General features: G+C 39.0%; 2 protein-coding genes across 4 annotated transcripts in view; both read right to left on the bottom strand.

Moving 5' to 3' along the window:
- The window catches only part of plch1 (phospholipase C, eta 1), a 69,121-nt gene extending 54,704 nt beyond the window's left edge, over positions 1-14,417 (bottom strand). The window contains exons 1-2 of one of the 2 annotated variants that reach the window (XM_025898263.1): positions 14,290-14,417; positions 2,133-2,243 (exon numbers count right to left, since the gene is read on the bottom strand). In XM_025898263.1, coding sequence (XP_025754048.1) covers positions 2,133-2,211 — 79 coding nt within the window. In that variant the 5' untranslated portion in view covers positions 2,212-2,243; positions 14,290-14,417. Of the gene's footprint in view, positions 1-2,132; positions 2,244-12,243; positions 13,835-14,289 lie in introns of those variants that run through there. The other variant, XM_005459606.4, reaches the window with a different exon arrangement.
- c18h3orf33 (c18h3orf33 homolog (H. sapiens)) lies at positions 13,964-16,206 on the bottom strand. Of its 2 annotated transcripts, none has more exons than XM_025898268.1 (5): positions 15,991-16,206; positions 15,655-15,714; positions 15,351-15,510; positions 14,639-14,799; positions 13,964-14,552 (listed from the first exon to the last, which is right to left on the bottom strand). In XM_025898268.1, the coding sequence occupies exons 1-5, from the start codon at positions 16,189-16,191 to the stop codon at positions 14,298-14,300; spliced, it is 837 nt and encodes a 278-aa protein (XP_025754053.1). In that variant the 5' UTR covers positions 16,192-16,206; the 3' UTR covers positions 13,964-14,297. The 2 variants fall into 2 exon arrangements, with proteins under 2 accessions (XP_025754053.1, XP_013132972.1); XM_013277518.3 differs by having other exon boundaries at positions 13,964-14,555.
- Positions 16,207-16,820: the final 614 nt, after the last annotated feature.

A 16,820-nucleotide genomic window follows, 5' to 3' on the forward strand; every position in this document is an offset into this window, starting at 1 on the left:
TCTAAAAGAAAAGGCAACTTCATCCTCAGAGAAATTACATATACAAATTATAAATACATGGAGAGAAATTGTCTGAAATTTCATACACATGGTGATTTCTAAGCATAACAGATGGGAAAACAAGCAATTGTGTTTTCTCTCTTTGTCAGTCAGCTCAGTCCATCATCCACAGAAGAGCACTGAAGCAGTCATGCCTGTTTTCTACTACAGTTCACTGACAAGAGATGGTACAGCCAGAGCATAGCACACAGTCTACCGAAGTAGGATGGAGAGTCGGGAGGCAGTTTGTCAAGGTGAGGCTGTAAATGGTTTGTCTGCTGTATGTGTGTCAAACACAAAAGCAAACCGACCCATCAGAGATTTTTCATGGATTTTTCTGACAGAGCTGTCAGTGCAGAGATCAAGAACAAACTGATGCGACTGCATGTCTGGATTTAGTTCAGATTAAGAAAAATTGTAAGGAAAAACTGACTTAGATTATATCTAACGTAAACAGTAAAGTCTCTCAATGTTTCAGATGATGTGTAATACAAAAAAGGAAAATATGACATTTCCAAAGAAGTGAAGTGTGAATAAAAATAAAATGCCGTGATGTCCCCGTTACTTGAAAATGCTATTAATGCAATACATAAATGTTGCAACCTAATTTTTTTGTGAATGTGTTCATTTTGAATATGATGACGGGGGCATTTTTAACACCACGGTGTTTCAGCACCTCTTCTTTTAACAACAAGCTGTAAATGCTTGGGAGGTGAGGAGATGAACTGCTGGAGTTTTAAAAGCAATCCATTTCAGCAGCAATTTTTTCAGTCGTCAATTTTTGTCATTTTACAGCAATATGACAAAAACTGGGTGGGTGGCAGGTCTGGACTGGAGGCAGGTTAGTTTAGAACCTAGATTCTTTCACTACAAAGCCATGCTGTTATTTGAATGATATAGTTTGACATAAGCAAAGCTTTAAAAAAAAAGAAAAAGAAAGAAATTGACTGGAATACAGTATATGTTACTCCAAAACATGTATATATTGTCCGGCACTGACACAGATGAGGGGTACCCATGCTAAAGGCACCAGTGCACTCTCATAGGATCAAGCAGGCATTTGCGCTGTTAGCTGCTAATAATCTGGATTGTTCTTCTTCGCTGTAGCCTCTATGATTTCCAAAAATAATTTCAATGCATCAAAGAACAGAATACGTTTTCACCTCTGGGTGTTGCACATATAAGGTGTGGGTGGCAGTTTTAATTGTGGAGGGGGGAATGAACTGTGTTCTCTGGCAATCACTTCCTGAGTCCATGTGCATGCCAAGTGCCCAAATGTCACAAATATTTCATCTATTTTTTTCCACATTGTTTCTTATACAGACATTTGTTTTGGTGACACTGTGTCCAGTAGATGTTTTTGATTTCTTTCCCATGCAAAGTTTCAGAATGGTGACTCCCTCCCCGGTTTTATTTGAAAAAAGTCTTGATTCTTTATGAATCTGAGACTTCTCCGCCCCGCACTCTTACAAATTAACCTACTTAGTAGTCAAATTTTTCAAATTGGTATTTTATAATTCCTTATTCCCATTGACCCAACATATTAGAAAAATCATCAAATCTATATTTTTTTTAAAAACACCAGCAGTTACAATATCTTAGGTATACGTCGGTTTCAACATTTGATATGTTGTCTCTGTGATCATTCCAATTATGTATATTATTAAATGGTTTGAAAATCATTGCTTTGATAACAGCTTCATACAAACATTACCTTGTACTGATGGAAATGTGAGAAACAGATAAGAGATATCTTGTTTTCATTTCACAGATATTCTTTTCCATGGTGAGCAATTCATGCAAGGCAAAGAGATGCTTTTCAGCAATAAAAGAAAGAAAGCAATAAAAGAAAGTCCAATAACCTGCCAATACAAACATCTATGAACAGCTTTTCCATGTACGTTATGCACTGAGTCAGTTGCTTGCAGTTATTTTTTTATACCATAATAGGGAGGGTTTGTTGTATTGGCTTTGCAGTGTGATACAAGTCTGATATTACTTTAAGCACTTTTTTTGGCAATGCATCTCCCTCTAGTGTCCATTCTCAAGACATGCAGCTGTCAGACTATTGTGTGTGTCTATTTGATATTTACCATGAAAGATGCTATTGTCTGCCAAGAAGTGCCGTCGGTACTGCGGCTCTCCTTTCCTGTTCACCACCCAGGAGCTCATTTTGAGAGGAGGAGGACAAACAACTGGATGACCTATGAAGGAGAGGACAATTTGATTATCTTATCTCAACATTTTTGCAGAAATCTGGATAAATGTAAAAAGTAATATGATGATATATGTAATATAATAAAATAAATCTGCTGCACTTCCTTAGCTGTGAGTCAAGTCACAAATCTCCAAACAGCAAGTGATTCCGTTTCAAAATAAGGCTTACTGAAGGTTTAAAGACTAAATGCTTTCTGGACATGAAGACGTAATTACAATAACGGCAAAAGTCAACATGAAAGTAATCTTTCGGTAGTCCTTTCCTGCTTCTGTAATCAAAGCTTGAATTGAATTAAATTATCCGATTGTTGCTATTTAGACACGACCCAGGCTCCCTGCTGTCTCGCCTGCTCTGCATTCACCAACCAGGTCCCATTTCTCTAGCCAGTTCTCTTCGTTCAGTTTTTTTGTCTCCTTTGATTTTTCCCATCTACTTCTCTACATGTGTTCCCATTTATCTTCTTTCCATTTCTCTTCTTTTTCCTTTACTTCCTCCAGATTACCTTTCATTCCTACCATTTCCATGGCAGCTCTTAGTGATTTCCCACCTGTTGCTCATCTGTCTTTCTCTGATTTATTGCGTCATACTACACACACATACAAATACACACCAAAGCTGTGTAGTTCTGAAAAGGCTTGGAGCCCCTGAGACAGTTATTGGCGTCTGGTTTCAGCTGACCTGAGGAGAGGTGACTGTTGAAACACACAAAGCTCAAGGGTCAAGTGTCTTGAAGGTGAAAGTACTTTCCTGTGACCCTGCAACCACCTTGTTTTAAAACGGACCTGTAATGTGAATGGTGTTTATCATAGACCACATGGATCGAGACTCATGTATCCTGTTAATACGAGACCCGTGTCATTCAAGCCAGAGTGTGCATAATCCAAAAATGGCAATGCCTTGTAGTGTCAGTCGAAAAGTTTCATGTTTTTAAACTCTTCTTGTAGTAGACAGTTGGAATACTACACTTTCAATAAGCAGTCAGATTTTACATTTATTGGTTAGGTGTGCACTGGCAGCTGCAGGAAGTTAACTTTACAAGATATTTAAAGAAAGAAAATTAAATGTAATAGAAACAACTGACTTAAGCACAAACCATATGAAAGCACAAATATTCACCTTTTACTTCAGGGTATGGAGGAAAACAACAAAGAAAGTGTTTCAAGAAGAACAACAAAGGCACAGAAAGGAGTTAAGGAAAGCTTTGATAGCACATATTTCAGCTAATCAGTGCAGCCTAGTGCACTGGTAGTTGGCGGAACACAGCTTTGAATTTGTGTCATTATTCCTACTCAACAAAAAAGCTTTTTAATTAAAGGAGATGAGACAACTTTTGCGTTGCTTTCATGCCAAAAGCACAAAAATCTGAGGCTTCTCTCAGCTCTGCTCCACCTTATGTCAGCAAAGTCTCTTAGGGGCTCTGAATTCACTGTAGAGCGCAGCCCCTTGAGGCTTACTGCTTAATTATAGAATAATGTTCCTAAATTCTGTTTGTTTTCATAACAGAGTCGAAATTAGAGACAGGAGTTGAGCAGCTGAGGTAGATGATGGGGGATATTGTTTGCGCAGCTTTAACGGGATGTCAGGTTGCAATGCAGATAGATTACGAAAAAAAGACAAATCACACGGCAAGAACTCACCACGTTTGCACTTACAAGTCGGCAGACGTTATAAATGCTGTGCAAAGGCGCACAGCAAAATGATATCAACAATGCAATGACCATCTGAACTGACAATTCTTTTAGTAAGTGGTGTTTCTGAGACAGAACCACAAAGCTGGAAGAAACAGGGTTTCGTCAGTTTGAAGAAAACATTTAGATGCTTTCTTAACAGAAGATACTATAGATGAAAACACGAATATTAAATGTAAAGCTACACAGATAGGTACTGAGTAGCTATAGCTTAGCACACTGAAAACAGGAGGAAGCAGGATGGCGCACTAGCTCTATCTTAAGATAAAACTTCCATATCCCACCATCTCAAAAGTTTACTAATTAGTACAGAAATCATCCATTAATTGTTCAAAACAAACAAAATTAAATGTAAAAGTTAGTTGTACAGTGGGGTGTGTGGCAGGCTGCTTCTAGGCTGGGTATATCAAGACTTGCCATCATTGGGAGGTAACCAAGAAGCAAACAATAGCCTTTTTTTTGTACTAAACAAACAAGACCTTACCTGTAAATTACTGCGTTTGCGGTCTTTGCTCTAAGCCGAGCTAAGCATGTTTATATGCAAAATAATAAGCATCATTGCATCATCATTCAGCTGTTTGTGCATGTGTGTGGGGGTGCTGTCATGCTTATGTCTTGTGAGTTAGTAAAATGAGTCTTATTACTGCATGTAACTGTAGTACCCTACTTAACCATGGAGTGCAAAAACCTCAAGGGAGTACAGTCCATTCTTTCTTTTCCATTGGGCTACTGACTGGGAGAGAGAGCAGAATAAAAATAGATATTTCACTGCCAAACTGCCAGAGTTACTCTATTTCAGGTCCTGACAGGAAGTAGGTCAAAGATATCTGCAAGTCAAAAGCTTTATTGTAGTAGATATTTAAATCATACCGGAGTAAGATTACCTCAAATATATGTGTGCAGCATTTCAATACTTCCACTTGTCCTGTCTTTTTTTATTTAGAGCCAGCTGCAAATACATTGATGTTTTATGCATGCAGTGCTAATGCAGAGGTTACCTGTAGTATGTTGAAGCTTCTGCTTGTGGATGTGGGTTAAATCTCCAGGGTGAGATCTAATCAGAGTTAATATAGTTTTGTATTTTCTAATCATTTTTTTTCATTTTAATTTCATTTTGACTTTCTGTCTTTAAGTCAGTTTAGTTTCAGTTAATTTCCAGAGCATGTTTACTCATTTCAGCTTAATTTTTGTTTGAAAATGTTTAGCCTTAATTTAGTTTTTGATTCGTTTTGAGTGTTAGTTTTAGTATTTTTAATTATTATTGTACGGAGGGTATATGTCAGAGGCAATATTTAGGAAAATCAGTACAGTATTACAAAAAAAAAAGAAGTGTTGAAAGCCGTCGGCTCACAGTCTCAGACACACCAAGAGTCTCAACACACATTCATGAACGCCCCAAATATTAAACCTTCCTCTAAATTCTTAGATTATTTTAGTTCATTAGAGTATAGCTTTTTCTAGTGTTTTCTTGCAGTTCCTCGTTATAATGGTAAATTGCAGTCATTGCATAACCATTCCTTTTCAGATTTAGCATCGAATGAAGTGGTTTAGATAATTTGCAAACAGAACTGTTAACACCTTTTCTGATAATACTTAAAGTATCCTGTAGTTCTTTAAGGGCTTGGGTGCAGCTAAAGGTTTTAGATATATAATAGATTTTTTTGTTTTGTGAGGTAACAGCATAACAGATCAGGAACAACAAAAATGGTCACATATTCAGGATGCGGAGGATGTGTATGTTGAAATTATAACAAAACCGCAGGCTCACGCCATTTTCTGCACCTGCTCTGAGATTTTGCTTTACTCCAACCTAAAGATTTTTTGTTTGTGAGAATGTGAAGCAGTTTTCAAGCATTCATTGCATATTTTACTGCCAGTGTGAGACTGGGTTGTAACATAGTTTAGAAAATTACCTTTTCAATGATTTTCATTGCTTTTTGCATCAGACTGATTTCTGCGTGAAGGACACATGCTGGATTTTCTGTGAAATTGTTGTGCATATGTATGTTTCACAGTGCCTTGCCTCATTGCCTCCCTTTCGGTGTGCTACAGTGTCAACAGAATACAACACTCGCTAATGTCTGCTTGGGAACACTTGAGAGTTCACTAACACAACAAATAACTGGATCTCAGTACAACACAGACTCCAACACAAACTCAGCATGTGGATGAAAACAAAACTTTGTATTGTGCCAGCTAGAGTATTAGCCAGGAAGCAAGCTAACATCAACAAGCTAGCTGTTACATGCAGAATCAAGAAATTCATCCAGTTTACTTTTTCCATTCCAATCAAGTGATCTACAACAGCATTTCTCTAGTATTTCTGAAGATCTGAAGTTTTTCTTTGGATTGTGGCCTCTGTTTACTCATTTTCAATCCAATCCTTGTATCTGACCATTTCAAGAGGAATGAACCTCTAAAGGCTGCTCCTCAAGGGGTGAACCAATGTTGTGTCTACACAAAAGAGACAACTTGGCAAAGAACAAGTTTTAAATGGTGTCTTTTGGTACAAATATATAATTTAGTCCCCTTTCTTTAGTTGAAACTATGAAAAACAACAAAAATAATAAAATTTGACAGTCAAAAATGTGCATTTTTGCATCAAAAAGGTGACTTTCAAGGAGTTGTTAACCAGTCAAACATTGAGTTGTCAAACATTTTGACAAAACTGGGTGTGGTTGATAAAATAACAACTGGCATGCCTATAAAACTATCTATAGATAAACAGTACCTTAAGTTTTTTGAAGTTTCATTAGAAATGGTCTCATTGCAACGGTGGCTGTCAAGAAGCCATTCTTACAGGAAAAAACACAGGGATAAACAGCTGAAGTTTGACAGATTGCACGAGAACTGGACTGAAAATCAGTGGCAAGAGGTGTTATCGACTGATCAATCAAAATTTTAAAGTTTTTGGTTAAACCTCATCAGTATGTATGGATAGGGTCAGGAGAAAGGTTCAAGAGTGAGAGTCTGCAGCCATCTGTAAACGGTGGAGGCTCTGTCATGGTTTGGATCTCCAGTGGTGTTCGAGATTTTGTCAAAATTGATGGAACTATGGACGCAGAGAAGAGCCATCAGACTTTGATCCATCATGCAATAATCATGCAATACCACCATTTGGAAAGCAACTGACAGGCAACAGCTTGATTTCTCTGTATAATACTGATCCCAAACATACTGTCAGTGCAGTAAAAGAATACCGAAAAAGGAAAAACACACAATGGAACACTATCAGTCATGGGCTGGCCTCACCAAAGTCTACATCTCAACATTATTGAAGCAGTGTGGGATCATCTTGACAGAGAACATAACAAAAAGGCTTTGAATGTGCCTCAATAAGCCTGGAAAACTATTCCTGAAGACTATTTAAGAAATTACAATTACAATGAAAGCTTCCCTGAGAGAGTTCACCCTGTGTTGGAGAATAAAGGTGGTCAGTTACTAATTTTCATACTGGTTAGAAATTCTATTTGTGCCGTACATACTGTATGTCCACAGATGTTTGCACATGTTTTAATAAGTTATATGTTATCAGCCATTCCCATGTCCAAATGCTTTTTTAATTCCAATACATATAGTATTGCTGCTCTCCCAGGCTGTACAACCAAGTATAATGTCAAGACATCCATAAAAAAACAGGAATTATGAGGTTGGAAGAAATTAGAATAAAGCTGTAATTTAGACAATGTACCTAATCTAACAGAAATAGTCCTTAAAATAAATAAATAAATGAACAAATAATCAAACATGTACAGCACTGCTTAACTGTGGAAGTAAAGGAAGTCAGACATGTAAATAGCACTGACAATTTGGAGGGTTAACATATAATGACCTGCTACCTCTTGGTCAGTCACAGAGCTATAGTTAGGTTAATAATGAACATTAGCACAGGAAAGATGAAGGAAGGTGGTTTTATAGTTTTCAGTAACACTGTGGGTGTCCCCACATCACAGAGACAGAAAAAATAGGTTGAAGACACAAAAAATGGATAAAATGTAAGCCAAGAGAATGAGGTTAGTCATTGATATGTTTCTGTATGATCTGGATTAGTGGCTATGAAAAAGTCCTTAGGCTAAACATAATGTCTGTAGTGAGACTGAGAGTTTTTTGAAGAATTAAAATATTTGATTTTGGGGACACCCTGAACATAGTATGCACCACCAGTTTATTTAAACGGCAGTGAAACCACACTTTACATAAATAGTGCTAATGAAAAGCTCTACGGGCCTAGAACAAAATAGTTTTGGGGGCAGTGATATTAAAAAAAGGGCAAAAAACAGCATCATGTTCCAAAAAAATGGGAGTTTTTTTTTTTTTCTTGAAGGCCACTTGCAACGTTCTTGAGACATGACTTAAATATGTGCCCATATATCAGTACATCGAACAATGTCCCCCTCTCATGACTGTGACACAAAGACAGCAGCATCTGTTACGCCATACTGACACATTACAAAGAGTGTTCTGCTCAGACATGAATAATGAGACGTACAATGATTGTTCTGTTTTATCTTATGAGGCCATCTGTCAGTCATGTTTAGAGTTAGTACAGCTACACTTACACAGAGTACATAGTTTGTCAGATTTCTTTACTCTACCGTATAATATCCTAAAATCTGTAAATACACTCCATAAAACTGACTCCATGAACACAAGCAGAGGTGTTCTGTGCATACTGAAGACAGCTGTGTTACTCTCTAAACACTGACCTTAACGACAACTCCAATGGGAATGAAAGGGATCCTAATAGCACACTACTTGTAAAACCTCCATGGTCAATGAGTACCTTGCAATTTCTTGTTAAGCAGCTATCAGAACAGAGTAAACAGTCTTGGTATGCTGATGGCTAGACAGATAGTTTTGTATTGGAGGCTGAGTGACCTACTAATTCAGTAATGCGTTATTACAGACTGTACTGGAAGTATGGGGAACAAATGCCAAAGAATTGGCATTTGAACACTTATGAATACTGTACACTGTAATGTATTGTTTAATACATTATTCCAAACTAGAAATTTGCTTGTTTTTTTTTCAAACAGGTTTAAGTATACGTTTCTAATTTGGGTGTTTATGTCTGTGCGTAGAATTGTGTAATTCGGTTGGCTGACAAGTGAACTCATTCTTTAAACAACTACAAGATATTTTAACCAGACCGCAAGGAAGTACAAGGAAGTTGTAACATCTAGATTGCCCAGTCAGAGCTGTTTCACAGAGCTTTGACCTGATAAGGATACGGGGCAGAACCTGAGGTTACAGAGGGGTCAGCAGGATAAGTCCACCCACAGACAGGTGATAAATTAAAAGAAAAGCCTGGGCGCTTCACTCCTACGGTGAGAGGACTTGCTCTGTTTTGGTGTAGGGGGACTTTTTCACTAGAATGATTTTGTTCTAAGAGTTCAGGTTATTGCAAATCAATACAAAATTGTTCTGAATAATCACTTTTGAAATATTTCTACCCTAATGGGAAATGTTTCTGGGAGTATGACAACGTCCCCATCCACAGACCACAAGGGGAAACTGAATGGCTAGATTAGCATAAAAAATGGTCAGAATAATATGCAGCCTTCACAGTCACAAGATCTACACCCAGTTGAACATCTGTGGGTTGGACTGATGTGGTAAGACAGCACGACACCATCATCGTCAAAACTCTAAAGGAGGTCATATCTTTTGGAAGAAGGGGAATACCAGAGACCTGGAGCACAATACCAAGGAGTACTGGAGTTTTTCCGCTGTCCGTAACAGTCCCAAAGCCTGTATTTTTTTATTTGTTTGTTTTGTTGTATTTTTAGAATCATAAAAAGAAATATGGTATACTTTTACTATACACTTAATATATACATTGAATATATTATCAATATCAAAATTTACTGTTATCTTTGAAAACTTTATGAGCTCAGTCTCAATTGAATAGCGAAAATCTGCGTGGAGAACTTGTGCTGTGGTAAGGTTTCCATGCTTTACCTTTGAATTGAGTGTTGGGTAAGGGTTAGAAGTCATGCTTATGTCAAGCAAAGCCATCCCTCAACTTCCCCTCCTAAATCTTCCCACTTTCAAGTTAGACTCAGACTAGAGCAGCTGTTGCTCAGGTGGAAGAGCAACTCATTTACCAATTGGAAAGTCAGTCTCTGGTTCCTGGCTTCTCCCATCCCATGTCAAAGTATCCTTGGGAAAGATACTGAACCCCAAGTTGCCCCTGATGCATGCACATGAGTGTGTGTGTGTGTGTGTGTGTGTGTGTGTGTGTGTGTGTGTGTGTGTGTAATTGGCTGAATAAGATTTGCAGTAGGAAGCACTTTGAGTCCTTGACTTAAGAAGAAAGGTGCTATAATAATGCCAGTCCATTTTCCAGGCTGTCCTACTTTAGCAGATAGATGTCACAGATGATTTCCTATTTCAATGTGACGAAACTGATATGAGGAACAAGTGTTTTTGCGCAAGTTGCGGCTATGCATTTTACAGCATAATTGACTGAAAGTTGTTAGAAAGTTACATCCACAAAATTAACAAAGTTCAGTCCTCAGCTGTTCACTTTATCACCTCTTCCTTTCTTTTCCACCAAGAAATGTAAATTATTCATGATTATGAGTGATCCCAGCACTCATAAGGAATCATGTTTCCACTCCTACAACCCAACACCAGCAAGCTGATACACTGTTCACAATACTTTAACTCACACAACACAAGGAGTCACTTTACGGCTGATGCATTCCTTCACACACACACACACATACAAAGCTTTTACAGTGCATGTGGGTGTGTGATAGAATAGCTGCAAAGTGGTATAGCTGTTACCAGTGCGTGTTTATTGTGACAGAAGATGAAAAAAACAGCTGACTCATTCAATAGAAAACTAAGCTCACAAGACAGAACTGCACATGAAAAAAAGATATACTAATGACAGTTTATAGTATGCTGACAAATTAAAGATAAAAAACAACATACTAGCTACATGCTAGTGTAGTTTCAGTGTGTTTTGCCATTCTACATTCTATGCTATATTAAGTCTTTGGGGAACATGGATTACCATTTTTCCAACAGATATTTCCAATTTGGGGATAGCGAGCTCAGTCTAACCTTATGGACCAAAACTGTGGAATGACCTCTCAGCCCATGTTAGGACGGCCTCCTCACTGCCTGTTTTAAAATATGTCTTAAAACTAGAACAATGTGTTCTTACCTTCTATTTGTTATTGTTTTTTAATGTTTCATTGATTAGCTATCTGTTGTTTTCTAAATGGCTTGGGGGAAAGCAGCTTAACTTCTTTAAGCTATGTGACACCCTTTTACCTCTCATCAGCACTTTGTCAAACTGTGTCAACTTTATCAAGCTTTAATGACACTTTGTTTGTTGTGGATGGGGGGGTTGTCATCATAAAAGACACAACTCCAAAGATGATAAAAATGTTTTATCGCAGGTTACAAAAACCCAGACTTTACCATTAAAATGTTCCCCACATTCGGATACTCTCATTGCACAGGTTAACGTTTTTCCTTTAATTCGTCACCCGTCCGCGTACACTTCATCCAATAAGCACACAAAGACAGTCCCCGTATTAAAAGCTGACAGCATTCTGTAAAGTTTATGAGCCAGTAGCACCAGAGAGGAGAGTTACTTTGTGCTTCCTGTGTGTTTAAATCTCTTTGTCTTTCACATAGGGCCAGCCACTCACAACAACCCACTCAAATCAAATCAAAAATCCCCAAGGAGTATGCTCTGGGATGGGGGAGTGCCCCATCTCTTTTTTTCTGGGATGGCTACCGGCTGAGTGTAATAAAGGCCTTTGTTATGCTGCCCTGCTGCAAATCTGTGTTGTTAAAGCTCGCATGGCAAAGAGCACTGAAAGTGGCCGAAATTGAATGTCACAGAAATGTTTAATCGGTCACACTGATTAATTACTGACTGCGGCAGCATTCAAGCCAAAGAACAAGACAGAAATGTATAAATGATCACATGAGCCTATTCACTTTGGTTTGGTCAATGTGATCCGAGATACGTTTTAAGCCTGACTCTGTCTTACCTGGAGCAGGACAATAAAGATAAGGTTGGAAATGTCTTGAGTTTTGGTTTTATAGAGCTTGTGTCCAGGTAGACACACAGGTTTAACAGGTGCACAGCTGCTTGGATACTGCATACAATGTCCTAACAACAGTACATTTAAAGTGACAGCAGACTGAGTGCAGATTGTTTTAGTCTTAAAGTGCACAGTTGGAAAGAAAGCCTTTTAAGTTAGTAACACTTAATGAGTTGCTGTCTTGCCGTATTTATTTAAGAAAGAAAGAATCCATCAGCCCACTTACGTCTTTTAGTCCAGTTTCTGATTTTGAAGTTAAGTTGTCCTTCTTCACAAAATCTTGCCACTTTCACTGGTAGTAATACAGCAGTCCTTCAGGCTCTGGACATCCATAGCATTAGGCACTAGTGCACTGTTATAGTCCCAGTGGTCTGGTTTCAGGAAGGGAAGACTCCAACAACTTCACTGTGTGGGTAAGAACCCACCACTAGATCAAGCATGGTGCCTTTTCAAATGACTACTACTGGTGTGGGACTAGTGAACTGGGGAAAGCCTGGAATGGATTTCGGACTGGATTGTGTTTCATAATTTATTCAGATTTCAGTTTACTTAAGTTAAAACTAAAAAGACACAACAGGCTTTTTAAATACTTCAACATTTAAAGGCATAAGGTTCCGTAAGCTGGCGTCTTTACTGATACTTTCTCCACTATGACATATCCATTTCTATTTTTCTTTATCTGCACAAAATGTTAACTGTAGTATACTTGTCACTGTAACAGTCATCAATGTTTCTGGTAGTGTATAAGAAACAGGCTCTTCTAAATCAAGGTTACCTTTGGACAAATGTAAACTAATTATTAACTATTTACTATATATCAGTACTGCTCAGCTATCTCCAAAAATATCAAATTACTATTATTTAATTGAGATACAAGAGGAAGTTACACCAACAGCTAACTAAAACATTTAAACATCCTGATTAAACGGCACACTCTCTCTGTGATCAGTCGCTTTAGAAACGTTGCCCTCCTCCTGCTGTCTGTCACAGCCGTGGTTTCCCTCCCACTCCTCCCTCAGTGACAGTTCAAAGTCTAGCAGCAACAGCCATCAGCCTGAAATGCACCTTACAATTTAAACCAGCCCACCAATCACCAGCCTCTTAGGCAGTAACAGTGGCTAGTAACATTTGCACAACAAAAGAGAAATCTGATTCATCATCCCCCGCCTTCACTCCCTTTCCCTACTACTGTGACTCCTCCTCTTCTGCCTTTGTGTTCAAACTCAAAATCCCCTTCTACCCCAGTGACCCTCCTCCTCCTCCTCCTCCTCTGCACTAATCTCCTTGTGCCCCACTGGATTGACTGCTTCACCTCTCGCTACACTGTGACTCCCCCACCCCGCACCCCTCAGGACGCATCGCTGACTGGCCTCATTTTTGCAGGACCTCCTCCTCCTCCTCATCTGCCTTGCTCAGATGAAGCATGAGTAACAGCCACAGGCACAAGGTGTAATGTTGGCAAAGAAAAAGCAATAACAGGAGCATGATCCTCAACAGGAAATTAGCTTTGGTGCAGGTGTCAATGTATGCTGATTAGAATAACGTTTGCAGATAAATATCACTCATGAGATTTTTCAATCATGCCTGCAATAACAGCATGTAGCGTTCTGAAACAAACAGATTTGATCTCCCATTTCCCACTGTGCTTAGTGCTTAAATGTACTGGTCACATTACAACTAAAAGGGCCCTCTTTATAGGTACTTAAAAGCCCCCTCACACACACACACTCAATATATAAGGCTCCCATGGGGTTTGGGGGCCACCAATATAGAGTTTAGCCTTGGAGTCGCTTTGTATTTCACATTTGGTGTTTCTATAGCAACTGTGGACAAGTGGACCCCCCTTTATTTTGAACACCATTAAATACCCCACCCCCGTCTTGAGTTTAGTGGGGTTTCCCACACACACACACACATACAGACACACACACACCAATAGGCGAGGCTGTGTCTAGCTCTAGTTTAATTGGTAATGAAAGCTCAGGGATTGAAGAAGAGCGTTCAACAACCTTTTTAAGAATTTCAAGCTTTTTATGACTGAGAAACACAGTAAAACACGTTTCAATCGTTTGCAACAGGTGCACTAAGGATTTGATGTATAAATGTACTTCTTGGGAATTTTTTTTAAGTATTAGAGAAAATAAAGCAGATCAAAGACTTAAAGAAATCCTAAGTGCACAATAAAGGGAATGTAAAATATCACATTTTTGGCTTCCACTTCCACACTTCCAACAAACTTTTTTGTGATTCTGACTTGGAAATCATCGCTCACTTGGTGCATCAGGTTCTTTTAAAGATCCTCTTCAACAGTCTGAATACAGCGTTGTCCCTGATAGCTTTGGAAGTTCTCTCCCACAGGGTGTCCTCCTTCCACATACCCCGACCCTTCCTCTCAGCTTTCACCTCTGCCCTGTGCAGTCGTCTGTGGAGACGCCAGTAGAGGCGCGAGTCAGGGAGGACACCAGCTACGGGGGCAGTGCGAGCCAGTCCGAGCCTGAGTACCTCTTCGTTCATACAGTAGCTCCTCAATGACCCCTTCTGGAGAGATGCGAGAAGACAGGGAAATATCACTTTATAACTTGAAATTAATTACTCAATTTTCCACATAAGGTTTCTCTTACCCTGCTTTGAGACACCAAACAATGCAATATGTCGTCCTCTCGGCTGATAAGCTTCAACCACACCATTTGGGAAGGGGCCACGTTCTTCTCCAGCCATAGTTTCCCCTGTGGTGTCAGCTCCACTCCTGCAAGATGGACCAGCAGCAGGGATGTAGACACATCTGAAAAGAAGAAAGACAAAGCATTTACCTGACATTTTATGTATTCTGTTTAGAATATGAATTTTGAGCAAGGCCTGAAACTGTATTTTTTTAGTAGTGTAAGCATAATGTAACAGTTTAGTGGTGTCACTACTGAAATGTTGCATTTTACATTTAATAATAAAGAAAAAAAATTGTTGTTAGATGCAAAGACAAATTGAACCCTCTCTATACTAAATGACTGATCAGGTTTGAAATGTTGAGTCAGGTGGGGCAAACGTGTTATCTGTGTCCTCGGTGAAGTAGCTGATGCTGCACCTTATGATTTCATTGCTCAGTGACTACTATGACTTGATATAGCAGCTAACAGGCTTACCTGCCACTTTCAGTCATGGCAGTTTAATAAAATATATCCGACTTTGCAAAGTAAAAACGCCACAATTATATTATGGTGCAAAAAGATGAAATAATTACGCTGCTAAGCCATAGATTAGTGGCTCTGAATAGTATAGACCGTGTATTTCTAGTGTGATAGTGCACATGCTTTCATGATCTTCTCTCTCCTGTATTACCCTTATACTTTGAAAGTAATGGAGAGATAACAGGCAGATAAATTGGGACGTGCTCCACTTTAAATCCTTTCTCTGTGATGGAATGGACTTTCCCACGAAGGCTGACGTTCCTCTCAATAAAACGTGTGGGGATGTCACACGCAGCTTGAAATTTTGTGATCTACAGAGGTGGAACAGACAAGTGAATGACTCATTCTAGAAAAACACAGAAAAAATGACATCCTATGTAGTAGGATGTCGATTTGATAGAGCGAATTGAGATAGCACACAACATTTTGAACATTTGAGGGTCTTTCTCCCTTACCAGTTTGATACTCCTTGCTATGACAATTACACCAGCAATGGCCAGTCCAGTGCTTATATTCTGTGGGAGACAAGGGAAAAGTAAAGGGATGAGAGTGATGTTGCCAACCAGGCTAAAGTGCTGGTCACTGATAATGCACATGAGCACTATACTCTGCTGGGGACAACTAGAGAAAGGACATCTGGTCAGCGCCATGAAGGCTTTTGCATGAGACCACAGTCCTTCCTTTCAACATATAGGGTACCACCAAGTGAAAGATTAAAAGCAGATGCAGGCTGACAGTCAAGTAACCATGCTGTCTATGCATCCCAGCTTTCAAACAAAGGAGACTCCTACCCGCACGAGCGTTAAATTATCATCTGCGAACTGAGATAGTAAAGTCACGATGTTATGAGACACCGGGGTTTCTTCCTTTCTTTGTTGTCTGTCCCTCATTTCCTCCTCACTTTCTGTTTCTCTGGAAGTCTGCGGCATGTTGTTGACATTTTCTCGAAGCATCCGAAGCCCCGCCCACTCGGGGGAGGGAAGTTTCACCATTGAAGGCTCGTGCGGAGGCTCCGCCCTGTGGTCTGCTGTGGAAATGACAGGAAGGTGTGCACGTCCAATGCGTGTGAAAGCATCAAGTTCACAGCCCGTGTGACATAAAAAGCACCAAAATAACCAGCCCGGTGGATGGCGAAGCTGTTTACTTAGCGCTGCAATAACGTTGAGGAGGGGGTAGAGAAAAAGTTGTCCATGCAAAAATGCAGCTGAGGTTCACATTATTGAACACCGCTGGGATCAGTGACGTATCCATCTTTGTCTACACAGTTTGACCTAGATTTCTTCATTATTTAAAATCTTCCCTTGAATTTATTTGTTTATGTCTGTTTTTGTTGTTGTTGTTAGATTTAAAAAGTATAAAGATTTAACTCGTGATTAATGCCTTTTCTATCAGGTGCAATCCACCTGTTCTGAAATGCACACAAATTTAAACTGCAGTAACATATTTGCAGATTCATCTAGAACAAAGGGGTTTTATTTGATTGAACTGAGTTTGCTTCTTAAGGGTTGTTGCAATGCATGAAAAAGTTTGTTTATATTAATTTCAAAGTAAATTTCAAAAATGCACTTAAATAAAATCTCAGTACTGAATGTGTTTTTTTCTTTATTGTTCATTTTCCCCA

This window comes from Oreochromis niloticus, linkage group LG14 (genome assembly GCF_001858045.2).
Source record: "Oreochromis niloticus isolate F11D_XX linkage group LG14, O_niloticus_UMD_NMBU, whole genome shotgun sequence".
Classification (NCBI taxonomy): domain Eukaryota; kingdom Metazoa; phylum Chordata; class Actinopteri; order Cichliformes; family Cichlidae; genus Oreochromis; species Oreochromis niloticus.

Excerpts from the sequence above, each read along its gene's own strand:
- c18h3orf33 (XM_013277518.3), bottom strand. The coding sequence starts at position 16,191 with ATGGTGAAACTTCCCTCCCCCGAGTGGGCGGGGCTTCGGATGCTTCGA. Across the intron at positions 15,511-15,654 it reads TAGCAAGGAGTATCAAACTG|ATCACAAAATTTCAAGCTGC; the intron begins GTAAGGGAGAAA and ends CCACCTCTGTAG. Across the intron at positions 14,556-14,638 it reads GTTTGGTGTCTCAAAGCAGG|AAGGGGTCATTGAGGAGCTA; the intron begins GTAAGAGAAACC and ends GCATCTCTCCAG.